This window comes from Falco cherrug, chromosome 15, assembly GCF_023634085.1.
Source record: "Falco cherrug isolate bFalChe1 chromosome 15, bFalChe1.pri, whole genome shotgun sequence".
Classification (NCBI taxonomy): domain Eukaryota; kingdom Metazoa; phylum Chordata; class Aves; order Falconiformes; family Falconidae; genus Falco; species Falco cherrug.
This window is the reverse complement of record NC_073711.1, coordinates 21,631,805-21,647,628: the sequence shown is the minus strand read 5'-3', so window position 1 is coordinate 21,647,628 and position 15,824 is coordinate 21,631,805. Positions and strand designations below refer to the sequence as shown.

Here is a 15,824-nt window from a genome sequence, read left to right as displayed (position 1 = left end):
TCAAGTCAAATCTGACTAGATACCTGAAAAACATAGAAGGCAGATCTTCCCACCCTGAAGTAATACATCGATCCTATCGGTGAACGTGTGCTTTATTGAAAGTCTGGCGTAAAACACTTGACTGCGAGTATAAATTTATAAACAGCTCTTGATGTATGTGAGATTTTTGGCAAGGCTTACCAAATAATGCAATTCACTGTTCATTTAATTTATGAATGTTTGCTTATCGTTTTTTATAAATTAAAAAAAAAATTAGTGAGCTTCCAAAACAGAAATGATGGATTTTTGTCAATTATAAAATATTATGAATCTGCAACCTTTTTAGTCTATTACTCAAGGAACTGCCAGCTATTTAAAACTGTACCTTTATCATTATTCACAAATTTTAACAAAAATAAATACAGTTTGGAGGTTGTCTTTGGCATGTCGTAATTCAAGGCAACAGTGCAAAGAAAAACAACATACCATACAATGCACTACTAGATTCAGCCTTACAAGGAGAAGAGAACGTAGTACAATGCAAACTTTAATGTCAATATATACAGAGCTTTAAAGAAAACATTTTTTTTAAAATTAAATGAAATAAATACAATATGATACAAAATCCACAATATGCTTAGAGAAAGAAATGACAGTTACAATATCTGATAACGGGGACCTTTTGTATAGTTTCATCTTTGAAGTACCTCAGAGAGCATGTATTTCATTGCACACTGTTTTCAGTTAATGCCCTTTCGTATATTGAGATTTATCGCCAGTCACGTGCCAGAAGAGTTTTAGCTCTAATCAGAGTATCAGTGCAAGATGCCAAAGTGCTTGGGACATTATGACAATGCAATTACTTAGCAAATGCTGCTCATAAGCCTAATGCAAAACACACAAAATGAGAACACTTTGTCCTGCAAAGGAGATCCACCTCAAGCATCTTTTCAGTTCTCACATAAACCACTCCAAAACAGGATGAAACGTTATTCAAACTCACTACTGGTAATAAGCTATTGCCCAAATCTTAATAATTAAGAGAAAAACAATCAATTAACTATCTTTTACAGCTTTCAAGAAAGTTTGCTTTCATTACATAGGAAAATTCTCAAGAAAACCAGTCACTGATTTTTTTTTGGGGGACACACTTATAATTCCATAAGTTATTATCATTACTCGTCAGCTTTAGCTATACACTAAGGGTGGGGTTTTAAACAAAATCTGTATTCATTCTTCTATTCCGAAAGGAAAATGTTAGCTTATCAACAACATAATTAGGGGGAGTAAACATGAAAAAATAGAGTGAAGTAGGGACGAACAGTATTTGGAATGTACTTTAACTGAAGGGGTGTTAATGCAGAAGGATGGTAAGGTATGAACGACAGCGCAGGCATGCTACCAACAGGTATCAATACACACCCAAGAAAAGTTTCTGAAGTGGCTTTTGAGGAGGGTTTTTTTTTGGGTTTTTTTGGTTGGTTTTTTTTTTTTTTTTAAATCATATAGAGCTCCCACAGGATTACATCAGGACTATTTGGCTTCAGAAGCCTTCTGAAAACTTTGAGAAAGAAACACCTGCTCCTCCATCCCCACCCACAAATATTGGTAAACTTCTAATTCTGGATAGGACTGGGTAACTTAAGTGCTACAAATCCCCTGTTTGCATTGATGTTTTAGCCTAATTTCACTGAAACAAATCAGGATAATTACTATAGTATTGTGTAATTAATTTAACAATTCTTACAAGCTATCTCAACGTTTTAATTGTAACATCTGAGGGCAGAGTGCCGAGTACTGGATGCAGCAATCTGTCACTGCAAACGACTCGTTCCCAAGTACACTGCAAGTAACTTCCAGCTGCTGAAGTTTGCTAGAGATAATTTTTACTATTGGACATAGGAAGATTAGCTTTGGAAAATTAATTCAAGCACAGAAGACAGAATTCAGGCTCAATACGACTGACTCGGGTGAAGTTTTGGACGCCTTCTCCGGATGCAAGGAGAACATCTGAACCATACTACAGCACAGGCCTCAGCTGGACAGGAGGCTTGGACCACCGATACCTTAGTGTCTCTGCATGGTCAAAGAGAATTTAGTAGATTCAAGCACAATGGGAAAACACACACAACATGCCAACAATGGCATTGAGACTACACAAGCCACAGAACAGTGGCTTAAACGAACCCACCAGCGGTGATGCTGTTCGGTACGGGCACTCTTCGCTGGGCGCCACTGGCTGATAGCGATGCCACTGCATAGGTTTTGGATACATAACAGGAATACAACAGAGTTCCTCGCTTTTTATCAAACTGAAGATAGAAACTGCAAATCACCAACGGGTGAAAGAACCGCACAACGCTGTGAGCCTGCTCCCGCTGACATCTGTGGGAATCTGCTCCCATCAGTGAGAACGCATCAGGCTCTGTGTGCACGCAAGAACTAGCACTTACTTATAATTGCCATTACCAAACATCAGAGTAGAAGGTATTTTGCTGGCAGTAACAGAAGCCATATCAAAAGAATTATATAATTTAAGATATTCATTAGTTCTCTGGAAATTCCTCTAAATACAGAGTACATGTGCCTATTTCTTTGTAAGTATCTGTAAAAATTGTACTTATTAAAAAAAATAAATCAGTAAGATCATAATTAGTTTCTAATCTTGAACTGTGTGGAGATGATAGGAAAGTGAAACAATTTAACTTTTCACTCCAGTCAAGAGCACATTCAAATTAAGCGTTCTTCAGTCTCAAACATTTAACTGATTACACATGAGCAGACCATCCTGCTTACATACAACTGCTTAACTGAACAAAACCCAAGGTTGGGGCAGGGGGGGCAAAGATGAGAAATACACAAGAAATTTAAAAAGAAGCATCACAGAGTATCATCATTAAATACTATACAGTAAGAGTAAACCGCAAGTGAACTCTTTTGTATCCCTGCATAACCATAATGTTTCGAAGACTGATATGCTGAAATATTAATAGCAAGTGAACTTTTACCCCCAAATTAAGGATTAAAATTGGCATACTAGGGTACACTGGCCTGTCAGACATAACAAAGGTGTTTGTCCATGTGTTTTCCTTGTGATAAGACAACTTTGTAACATTGCAGTCACTGAAACCTTGCTTTTTCCCCCAGGACTAGCACTTGCACTAAAGGGTAGTAATGATATAAAACCAGCAGGGATAACTTTATAGATGTTTTACATTCTTTGCTGAGAATCAGAATATCTATCTTGTTTGTGTACTCTTACCACCTTTGTGTTGCACGCCAAGAAGGACTTAAGTACCTTCAGCTGCTTACAACTGCTTTTGTGCAAAATGCTTTTAAGGTGCTTCTAAGCAAGCTAAAAGAAAATACCAATGTGAACACTGTTAAATGATTCATGAATAAAGCCATTAAAGACCAGCTGCTACCTTACGGGAAAGCTGAAGACAATTCAAATTTGATACTTCAGTTGTATTCCACGCCTCGCATCACCCTCTATCCTCAACAGTTTTTAATGTTTCAACCCACATTATACCTTGACTGGGGGGGGGGCTTTATTTCCACCACTATTTATTTTTTCTTTTCCTTAAGAGTGAATTCAAATTCTTCTGGCAGTCATTTATAAATTTACAAAAAAGTTATACTAACAGACTGTAGACAAGAGGTTTACAGGCATTCTTGCTGGCAAAGGTCTTCAGTAATGAAAAGAAGGATGAACCAGCTGCATAAGGGGCACGTTTTGTACTGAACAATAAGCTTTCCAGGAAGCAGTTGTGTTCTTTGATAAGCTTTCAAGCATTTCAAACAGGCACCTCAAAACTAGGCACAAATGGCCGCTAAAGCTTCCAACACCTATCAAACACTCAAGAAATTTAGTAGGGGGTATGTTCTGCATCATACAAATAGCACACCTATGTTTCCTATATTCGTTAAGTCTCAAATCTACATATATTCATACCTAACTATTTTGCCAGATAATTTCCATCTTCCCCCACCACAACAAAAGAAAGCAGCTTATCTAACCGTACTTCCAATGCCACCAAGTACTTCACAGGTATGAGCAAAAACCAGCCAGCACCCTCTGCCTTTTAAGATCTGAGTTACTACCACCGCTCTTGGCAGTTGGGCCAGAAGTCTCCCGAAAGCTTTTTTTTCCTATCTCAAACAACTGATTTCTGCCATCACTGGCATCTTGTAATTGGCTACCAAAAGGTATCTGGAACAGAAAAATCAATTATGGCATATCAGTCTGAATTACATGTGAGTTTTGGTCACTTGGATTCTCTAACTGTACACAGCCAAACCGCTGGTCACCAATACACTTCAGATTTTCATCCTACTATGACAGTACAAACACAGTCGTGTCTACAATTTTGAAAATACTTCTAAGCTCATCATCTCTGAACGCATTAGTTCCCACTCTACTAGCAGTTAGCACTGGTTTTGAGACTGAAAACCCCAAGATAATTCTGGCCCTGGAATTAATTTTCTTTCCATCACAGCATTTAGAAACAGCTGACACCTAACATCAAGTCCTAACACCAAGACAAGAAGGTGAGCGAGCACTGGCAGCAGGGTGTTGTCAGTATCTTCTCCGTAACTGTGAAATTTCTTGGTCAGAATTCCCTTATCTGGGCACACTGTAAGGCTTATTTATTTTCCCAAGCTACCCCTACAGTTAGGCAAACAGAATTTTGCATTTATGTTCTGTAATATTTGTACATGCAGCGAGAGATTCAGATAGAAGCAATGTTCTATAAAAATCAAATAAATAAAAATTAAAATCCATGTGCCAAGTTTGTTATAATAAAGTGTCAGTTTGTCTTCTATGCCAAAAAGCCTTAATATTGGGTATATTCAGTGGAAAAGGCTGCCAAGGAAACAGAAACATGGCCATTGTACTACTGGATAGACAATATAGATAACAAGTAGTATTAGATTGCATGACGTTGTTTTGAAGTGGTACCAACGTTACCAGGATCCTTAATTTTGATAGTTTATACACATACTTACTTTCTCCAGCTCGGTGCAGGACACAATACCATTTGTAGAAACAACTAGAAATGTTCATTTTTCCTGTAAGAGGCCATTTGTTAATCAGCATTTCTTTTGCGTCACAAGCAATCAAATTAAGTTTAACAGGTAAAGTGCAGAATCTTACACATCCCTTTTGTTTGTGTTTTCACATAAACTTATCAGTTACTGGCACCATGCAAACACAGGCCTTCCAAATTAGCACTAATGCATTTAACACTGGCACAATACATTAGTCAGCTTCTCATAATAGTAATGAACAAGTTAAATGAATTAAGTTGAATGAATTAAGTGCCCAATTACAAAATTAAGAATTTGTCCTTCAGAGCAGGGTCTAAAGGTGTGAAGAAAAGAAAACTTACACTGACACTTTATATACAACTTGGTCATTGGCAACGGTCCCCTAAACTATTTTTTAAATGAACCCAGCAAAACTATACAGAATGTGAAAGAATATTTGCAACAGATTTCTTAAAGGACAATGTAGAGAAATCCATTATGGTGTACCTGATGTTTAAATTAACTTAACAGATACAGCCTGTAAAACAACACAGTATGAACCTGTGGATTTTTTTTTCTTTTTTAAAAAAGGACTTTTACAGAATTCAAGTAGTGTAGCAGGAAACCATAGATGCCTTTTGATCACAGGTCAGGCAAAATAGAGCCACTTATTGGATTTTCCCCTTGCTTCTGTTTGCTAAGGTGTCCCAGTGGATCTATAAGTCTGTTGATGTTAGCTTTTTCATGCTCCGTCGCTGAGCTAAACTTGAGGCTGCAACAGGCTCTAACACTGGCTGAAATGTCTTGTGATTCAGTGCAGAATATGTAGCAGCCATGGCTCCCTAGAGAACAACAAAATATATAAAAGGCTGTAAGGGTCATTTTAATCAGAAAATAAAAACAATGGAATCTTAATGTCTTAACTCTATTAAAAAAAATACAGGACTTATGGCAGGTCATGCACATTCTCTAAAGTTTCTCCTGCAAAAGGAAACCCAAAAAACCACCCAACAAAACCCAAATCCATTAAAAAATGTATTGCTGAAACTGTCAGGCTTCCAAGCACAGGTGTCTGAGATTTTTCTTTCTTACGTATTTCTTTTACGTATCTGAGATGTAGGAGTAACCTTTTAATGTGGGTCAGAATTTTAGTATCTTTCAAGCTACATTAGCATCAATTTCTCAAATACAGCCACTTAAGTGACTATTCGCGTCCTGACTTACGAAGACAACACAATTAAGACTGGCTATCGCAGGTCCTTGTTTTTGAATCCGGCAAAGCTAACGAAGTCAACTTAAAAGCCGCCTGCATACAGTAGAATGATTGTGTTTCACAAGTCAGAAACACAGATACAGAACAAACTGGTAAAATACTGGTGGGAAAACTGTGGTGTAGTTTATTAATTTATGTTAGGAAAGCACAACATGAGCCAGTCATAGAAACAAATCCCAAAAAAGTGCCTGAATAAGAATACTAGGAGACTTACGGCAGTCTCAGTCTCAGATAACTTACTGGTCAGGTTCCTATATGGCCAAAGCTACCTTAATCTTTGAAAACAAACACCCAGAAAAATCTCTCCCTTTATACACAAGTTAAAAAAATTAGTTTACCAATAATTTGTCTGCTCACATAATTTAAATACGTATGTACTAGGGAAAACAAAAGAAAGCTCATTTCTAAAGAAAAAAGAAATAGTTCTGTCTGTAGCTCTAAAACCAACCCAATTCATTGTGCATTCATCATTTCCAGCAACGTTCAGCCTCCAGGCAGTTTTACCTTTACTAGATGTGGTGCATCTTGCCTGTTTAGTTGATAATGTGGCAACTGGTCCCTACAGGCTATCCATGAATGTTTTAGTACTTGCTCTGCTGTATATCGCTGATGTGGATCTACATGAAGCATATGTGATAACAAGTCCTAGAGAAAAATGAAAAAACACATACTATTCAGTTAAAATAATCTTATACAGACTATAAAGCATTAATTACGGCAGCAATGAAGAAAGTACCCTGTGTGGCAGGGATTAACACAATGCAAACACACACACACAAAAATCAGCAGATAAATTGGATCATTCTGTGCCTTGACACTGCAGAGGTCCAAAAACAATGTGTTGTACTATTTAATCAGTTTAACAGAGCAAGCCTTTATTGTAAAGAATCTTACTGTTGTTTTTGTGTTTCATATTTCAGTTTGTTATTAATATTTTAAAGAATAGAACACCTATTAAAATTTAGTACATAGGCTTTATGGAAGAAAGCTATTTACAAACATCTCATTCAGACTACACATTTGGAGTCTGCTGACTACGTATTACAACTGAATTCATATAGTGATATATTATCAATGAATTTTTCCTTTGAGGAGCTAATGTACAGAGCAAAGCCAACAGAAATGGACACTTGTTTTTGCCAGTTTAGCAGCATTAGCAATAAGCTACTAATTACAACATTGGTCAAAAGAAGAGCTGGGTGGGAAGGGCACAGAACAGAGAGAGCCTGAAAGAAAACAAAATATGAACAAGCTGACAGAATGTTCCCTTTGTTTTAGGCACAAAACGTTAACCATGCTTAAATATACAGAAGTGAATTACTTGTGCTAAGGCAGCATCAGCCAACAAGTATTCTGAATCACTCCTACTGAAATGAACAAACAGTGCTGTTTCAAAGGATCAGGAAAAGATTTAATATTAATGCCAAGCTTTATAAAAGGTAATGCTGGTGACTAAGATACCTACAGACCAGGCCAACACCAAACCCAGAGAACACATCCAGCAACTGATGAGACATCCAGCCTTAAATAAAAAGGACAGCTACATAATCAAGCTGATCAAGATTTTGGCAAGATATCCAGATATATTTGGTTCTTAAAGTACTAGTTTAATTGCTGAAAGTACTACCAATGACAAAAGATCCAATGATTTCAGCGTTGAACATTTAAGAAATCTCACTACAAAAAATTAACTTATTCATGCAAGACTGGTTAGCTACACTACTAGAATGAACAGATAATTGTAAAAACTCATCCTTCTGTTTAAGGAATCCCAAACACCAACTTTTGATCCAATAAAAATAAGGAAGAAAAAAATACTGATGATCCCAAAAGTCTACATTGGGACCTATCTTCTTTAAAATCTTTATCAGCAACTTGGGGGAAAGGACGAGAGTGCATTCTTGCCGAGTCTGCAGTGGGGCACCAAACTGGAGGTGTGGGGAAAGAGCTAATGAGTTCAAGGGCAGGGCAGGATGGAGTAACGGGCTAACCAGAGCCATACTAAATTCAGGATGGAAAAATGCAAGGTCTTGCACTTGGAAAAGAAGAAATTGTCACCTAAGTGGGACTGACTGACTGGCTGGGGACCACCTTTGCTGAGCAAGACCAGGCCATTTTGGTAGACAGCAAACTGAACCTGAACTACCGGCGTGACCTGGCATCCAAGAAGGTTGACGTCCCTTTAGTCTGCATGGCCAATGGAATGGAGACAGAGGATGAAGTAAAACAAGAGATGTTCTGGCTTGGAATCAGGAGCAGCTTTTTCTCATTACAGCAGCCAGGTGTTAGAGAAGGCTGCCCAGGAAAGCTGTTCAGTCTCCACCCTTGGAGGTTTCTGAAGTCAGACTGAATAAAGCCCTGAGCTACCTGGTCAGATCTCACAGCTGACCCTGCTCTGAGCAGGAGGTTGGACTAGACAGCCTTCATTGCAATAAAGTTTGCAGGTAATAATAGGAACTACTCTTTTAGACTAGTCTATTCTATACAGTTCAGCAGATGTTCATCTGCATTCTACAAAAGCATAAGAACAAAACCAAAACACATTTACACCTTTGCTGCATCTGAAACAGTGTCCCAGTTGCCTCCACTTAAAGAGAATTTTCCACTGCCTATCCGTACCAGGATCTCCTCTGGAGTATCGTTGGGACCATTGGCAAATGGAGTATAGCTGTTGAAAGAAAAAAAAGCAGAACAAAATGCACTGTTATACGTAAGGAGCTGCAAGAAATTGGTAAAAACTCATGAACCATTCTGATTAGATATCCCACTGCCAACAGTGCCAACACACTATATACTATTAAATACATTAGCATTTCATCTTTGAAACTATATTATTTTCTTTTTCCCATAATCGTGGTTAATCAAGTAGAATAAATAGGAAATGCAGACTAAAAAGAGGTCTTAATATCTTAATAATGCATCCTAATGAGCACAGACTTCCAAGTTAAACAGAAGTGATTCATCAACACAAATTATGCTAGATTACAAAAGCATGTGAAGTAATCCAAACCTGGAACAGTAACCTAACAGAACGGCCCAATAAAGCTGGAGCAATATTGTCTAATTAAATGCACATACCCTAAACACAGAGAATGAGCACAACGTACACACATCTATCATTTGTGGAAAAGCTACAACAAAATTTTCATGATAGTTTTTTTTTTACATGAGTGAGTTTGGGAGGCTGAAACCATATGATCATTGGGTTTGGGAGCTTGTAACAGTTCACAGGGTTTTCTGTAAATATGGCTTACTTTCTACAAATCCTAGCACGATGAGCTCAAAGTAAACTGGCAAATCTGAAAACTGATCTGAATCACTTAAATACACCTTTTAACAATGTCAAGAGTATTACGATGTTCTGGCATCTCTTATGATCATAGGCTAGCACCAAGTTAGTTTTAACTAAAACACCCAAATCTTACTCTGATTAAGCAGTTACATCATAATACCCCTTAGATTGCAAATTAGCTTGCAAACAATAATAAAGCCTAACGCATTCTATCTTAGTACTTTGAAAGCTCTGCATGGCTGAAAGATCAACCAGCACCAACAGATATTTAGGAACTATCCCAGCCAGTTAGTTCTAGTCTTCCAGTTGATGAGCTTAAGAGGAACAAAACTGGAAAGACAGGAACTCGTGCTGGACCATCCCTCCTCCACATTTTTGACCTGTCATACCTTTGTTCAGACAATGTTTCTCAAATATGCAGGCAGTATACTGCCCAATATCTGCATACTTCCACTTAAATCATACAGCAATCTGAGTTTTGATGACAGCTGTAGTGGTGATGGTGATTTTACACAGAGAAAGTACAAATTTACCAAGAGGAACAGTTTCCAATAGCTAGTAGTTATCTACTAAGACACAAAAAATCTGCTATTTTTCCGTTAGAGCAAAATTCAGAAAAACTTTTATCATTCAGCCACTAAGCACTTCATAGCACTTAATTAATGTTTAGTGGTTTTGAAAACTTAAGAGGTTAAAAGCCAGCATGTTCTACAACAGGGCCAGGAGTAAGCCTGTGGCAGTGGATACAAGAAGGTGGACTACAAGGGTACTAGGGTGGGAAGGACAAGAGGCAGAAGGAGATAGAAGAAAACCACCGCATACTTTCACAGACTAAACTCTCTCCTAGAAACCGGGAACAGTCTTTGGCATCCTCCATTCATGCACTGCAGAAGACAGAAGTCTACCTGAACCTACCTGTAAGATAAGCCCATTTTATGTATGCATTCATTTATAGCTTCCTGTTCCACCTCAGTGTCTTCGTCACTCTGCATTCAAATCAATGAGGTAATACCTCACAGTTTTAATGAAAGCATGGATTCATGCAGCATGCTGGAAGTTTAGCCAAACAAAAAAAGATAAGAACTATTTCTCACCCTGCCAACATTGTGTAAAGAAGAACACCCAAGCTCCATATGTCACAAGCAGCATCATATCCCTGTCTCATGAGAACCTAGAAAACAAAGAGTATTGAAGACTTTTCCTATATTAAAAAGGCACCCCAAACCAACAGCACTACACAGCCTAAGGAAGGGTAAGTCAATCCCAGGATAATTTCAGAGGCTTGATTATTTCTTTTTCAATATACAGGTTACTTACAGTACCTACCTACAATATTTTTTTCCCCAGAACATCATCTCTTAAGATTCTCAACAGGCTTACATTTATTTTTGAGGGTGGATTCTGCTATTTTTAAGGCAGGTTTATTATAAACATATGCATCAGTGTTTATAAAGTATGTATAATTATATTTAAGGAGAACTAGCAGAATTATTTTTTTTAAGTACTGCTAAAAAGCTTATGTACTTGATGCATCAAAAACAGCACAGACAAAACACACGGCAGCTTAAGATACCTCTGGTGCAACAAAGTTTGCAGTGTAGCATGGAGTTAGAAGTAATCCATTTTCTCCTCGAAGCTGTTTTGCAAATCCAAAATCACAAATTCTGATAGAATCAGCATTATTTGAATCATCCGTATATAAAATATTACTAGGTTTAAGGTCTCGATGCACTACCTTTAAACAAAGAAATTTTAAAATCCATCACTTAGAAGTTGCACGTACATTTATCTGCACACAATTTGCGATTTATAAAGGCTATTCTCTAGATTAATACAGTTATTAACATGTCTAGACAACTGTGTAACTTTCAAGTAACAAAAAATTCTAGTTCAAGTAATGTCACAAAAAAGTCTGCGGGCTCATAACACAACTAGAACTAACATAACCATTTGCCAACAAGCATAAGAGAACAAATACTTGCCGTTTCATAAACTGTAAAAGTAGAATCAAAAGGGCTTGCCAGAGTAACAGGGCAAGTTGTTTATATTATTCACCTTTGCCATAAAATACTCAAAAATCTTCTTCCCTTTTGCCATAAAAAACAAGCCAACCAAAGCACATAACAAAAGGCATTTGTTTATTCCAAGAAATATGAAAGAAGCTATGCCAGAAGAAGTCACTCACTCCTTGGCAGTGCAGGTAGTCCACAGTCTTTGTTATAGTGTATAACACAGCGCTAGCCTCTCGTTCCGAGAAGAACTTCTGTCTGAGGATTCGATCAAGCAGCTCTCCTCCTTTCATCAGTTCAGTGACAAGGTATATGAATCTACCATCATCATACACCTGATGAGAAGTTTAACAAGTGCATACACATATGAATACACACATATCTATTAAAAAGGATCATCTACAATTACACATACTGATAAATGAAGATTACAGACTAGATTGTTCACCTGCTCACATATGAGCATAAAGCACAAACAGCAGGGACTGTCCAATTTTATTCTGCAATTCAGAGCCTTAAAGCATGAAGTATAAGACAGCTTATGTGTCATTCTGTGAGATGTCTAGGTAATTGACTGTTAATTCATGACTTGTAATGAAATTTTTCAGCCTAGGAACTTCTGTTGTAGAAGAAGAGTAGCCCTACCACTCCCTATTGCCTCCCCTCCATGGGGGAATTTTTAGCTGCTGGCATTCTGTGTATACAGGACGACATACAACCGCATTTTCAGATTCAGATTACCAACACATCAGCTACTCATGTGAAATAAGAAACGTGACATTTCTTACCTTTACATCATCTCTTACTTCAAGTTCATTAAACAGCCTTTAGAAAAAATTAGTATCAGGACATTTTCAAATACTTGGCACTTTACTATATGTACTGCTCTCCCAATATATTTTACTATGTACAAGAAATTTAAGGAAGCCATACAAACCTCCCTACATCTATATTTATTTACTGAGTACTGTATAGTAAGAGGTAGCAGAGAAAAAAGGTACATACATCCTTTAAGGTAATAATATTTGGATGTTGTCCATAACGCATGAGAATCTCAATTTCTTCTGAAGGATCCCTCTTACTTTTATCAATTATCTGCAAAATACAGCAACAAGAAAAACAACTTGGCTACAGATTTAATAAAGACTTTTTTTTTGTTCTGTTGAAGAATATAAATACAAAACAAGTTTCTAGAGTTCGTTACTTCTTTTTAATCACAACTAATGCATCTTCCAGACTCACATTCCACTGTTAGTTCACCTCTTGCTCAATCCTTCCTACCAGTTAATACCACATCATCAATACAGTCTATTCTGCTCCAATGGACAAGGAAATGTAACAGACTATCCAAAGCATCACTAATTCCCTGCAGCCCAGTTCCACCCTTGCGGACCTTATTTTTTTTCAGGTGTTCTCGTCATCATAGAGTATTCTCAGCCTTCAAGATCGCAACTGCAAAGCCAGTTCTTCAACACCATAACTTTTACCCACAAAAACAGCTATAAAAGGCAATACACAACTCCAACAAATAAAACACTTTTTCATTTCTCACAGCATATTCATGTATTTAAATTTACAAATCCACTACACAATTTCAGAACTGTCAAAGTGAAATTTATTTAAGTACCTTTACAGCAAACTCCATGTTGGTAGCTATGTGTATACATCGCTTGCAAACAGAGTAGGAACCAACACCAATATCCTCCTTCAGTTCATACACATCAGTAAACTGGGCGCTGTTTCCATGAAGTTGCTTTAAAACACAAACACACGAAAGCTGTCATCTAAAGCAACAAGATGCTCTTTACCATAATATTGTTTCCAACAGCAAAAGTTTCTTCTGCTTGCCCATGCCTTCTCTTTCCAATTCTGCCTCCAGAAAAACTACAATTCACTTTTTAGAATTCAAAACTATCTCATGGAAGCACTTTAATAGAGCAAATTTTGTAACAGTCTCCCCAACAAAAAAAGAATAGACTGTAAACATTAAATATTGGTCAATCTTTGGCATGTCAAAACAGTTTCCCAATGAAAAGCGTTACCTGTACTATTGGCAGTATATTGGTGAGTGGTGATAGTTTATGATCTTCTACAGTAGTAGTTGCCACAAAACTAAATCCTTTGAAGAGCTGATGTGCATTCGCACTAGGTGGGACTCCTGGCGAATCTAGCAGCATACACATTTGATTAGCATGACTAAATCCCAGGAAGGCTATTTTTGAACATTCAGAAGAGATACATTAGAGAAATATTCTGAGGGAAGCAAAGTAAACAAGAGTAACACCAGATGTTGCATAAGACTTCTAGTTAAAGTTATCAGTCTTCTCTTACTTCTATTACACAAAGCAAGTATTCCTGCGTTTTAGTAATACTGCTAAACACTGCGGGAACTAATGTACAAATTCACGCTTTTAGGAAGAAGTTTATTGAAGCACAACACTACTTATGAGGAAAAAACCGAAGATCACAGCCTTATGTTCAAGGACTGCGTAAGCATGCCTGCAGATTTTGCTGCTTCAGTGGTGCATGTGCCACTGGCAAGGCAGAAGCGAGGCAATACAAGGATATTCAATTAGTAATACTATCAAATAATTAGAACCAAGTTTTCCTCAGGTTATATCGTGTGCACCTCCAAGTTCAATGTTTGAAATTTCACAGTAGGCACAGCTTGATAATTCTGTGTGGCCCATGCAAACCACAGACATTCTCCAAACAAACATGAGAAGTGGTTTTAAAAGTTAGATGCAGCAGTAAAGCAAAAAATTCACAAAAGAAAACCTGAAGTGAAACTTGAAGCATACTAAGCAGTAAGTGTTTACACTCACTGCCTTTGCTTCCAAGTTCAGTTACTTGGAAATTTTCATAGTGCGATAAATCTAAGGGATATTTTAAAGACAGTTTCAAGAAGCTTATGAAAATTTGAGATGTCTTTGCAACTGATCTAGCAGTACCCACTGTACGTTTTCCCCGCTCTTCTCTACCTTTGAATCACCATTTCCTCAAAGAGTAAAGTCAAATTTGGCATGGGTAGTGAAGGGAACAGCTCAATGAAGTAATTATGATTATGCTAGTTTTATAATTATTAAAATTAAATCTTTTAATAGGCTTGAGAAAGTTACTTAAAGCAAGTCATTTTCAGTGGAATACTGACCATAAAAATAATCACTGCTGTGATCAAGTTTAGTTTAGTTTACTTTTGGTATTAAATAATTCCCCCTTGCCAAACACTGCATGTCTGACTTGAAACCATAACTAGAAACTGTACTTAAGCTGTTGGTACTCCTTTTTTTTGTTGGCGAACCAAAGTTTAGCAGAATATTTCAAAGAATAGGAACCTGCTGAGCAGAACATACTCCTTTCAAAGTACTGGAACCCTGTTGCATCCCTTCCTTTTAATTTTGTCACTGGCTTTTTCGCTTGTTGTTGTGACATTAGCTTGACCCCTCTTGTCCTACGAGCCTCACCAATTTATAACCATGCACAATTACCTTTTGGTGTTTTTGCTGTGAATTCTGGATCAAAACAGAAGGTATCTTCCGGCTTTCCAGAAGCAGGTTTAAACGGGGGCTGAATTTCTCTTCTGAACAGTTTCTAAAGTAGAAGGACAAAGTCATGTAGTTAGGAGTCATTGAAACTTCCACAGGTGCTGTAATTTTGCCAAGCTAAAGAATAAGTAACTAAAATGTTATTGTTGTATTAAAACAACCTTCTGAAAGCGTGAGTAATATACAGCAAGTAGAAAACCACAAATATACATATGGAAAAACTGAGTTACTTTCACGTAACTTTGATTTGAAATGGTACGGGAAATGTTACCAAACAAGTCAAACGATACAGCGTCCTTTTTCCTTAATCTGCCTCATCTACCAGATCTGTACTTTTAAAACTACAACAGCAACCTCCTACTTATCACTAGTTCATCTCTCGCTTATTCAGAAGAACATGCAACAGCCATAGCACATCTTACCTTCCATCATCATCTCAGACCCGGGTCACTGATGGTGTTCTTAGAACCCTGAGAAACCCACCCCAAAAGGAAGATACGGAATAGTCTTCACCTTTCTGTTCCGGGTACCAGACAAAGATCTCCCACAAGTGACAGACATGTCCCTCTTGACAAGGAACTGTCAACTGTCAAAGCTCTATTCCAGGTTTTTCCTAATCTACTAAACTAAGTTGGGGAAGGAAGGGAAAGCAGAACAACAGCTCCTTTTTCTCCTCCTTCACTCAACATGCTTTA

General features: G+C 37.4%; 1 protein-coding gene across 3 annotated transcripts in view; it reads right to left on the bottom strand.

The window, feature by feature from the left end:
- Positions 1 to 508: 508 nt before the first annotated feature.
- RPS6KA6 (ribosomal protein S6 kinase A6) overlaps positions 509 to 15,824 on the bottom strand; it is a 43,362-nt gene continuing 28,046 nt past the window's right edge. For all 3 annotated transcript variants that reach the window (XM_055727381.1, XM_055727382.1, XM_055727383.1), the window contains 10 exons: positions 15,073 to 15,175; positions 13,627 to 13,751; positions 13,212 to 13,337; positions 12,590 to 12,679; positions 11,761 to 11,919; positions 11,149 to 11,310; positions 10,670 to 10,746; positions 8,834 to 8,951; positions 6,788 to 6,928; positions 509 to 5,852 (listed from right to left, as the gene is read on the bottom strand). In XM_055727381.1, coding sequence (XP_055583356.1) covers positions 5,727 to 5,852; positions 6,788 to 6,928; positions 8,834 to 8,951; positions 10,670 to 10,746; positions 11,149 to 11,310; positions 11,761 to 11,919; positions 12,590 to 12,679; positions 13,212 to 13,337; positions 13,627 to 13,751; positions 15,073 to 15,175 — 1,227 coding nt within the window. In that variant the 3' untranslated portion in view covers positions 509 to 5,726. The remainder of the gene's footprint in view (positions 5,853 to 6,787; positions 6,929 to 8,833; positions 8,952 to 10,669; positions 10,747 to 11,148; positions 11,311 to 11,760; positions 11,920 to 12,589; positions 12,680 to 13,211; positions 13,338 to 13,626; positions 13,752 to 15,072; positions 15,176 to 15,824) is intronic.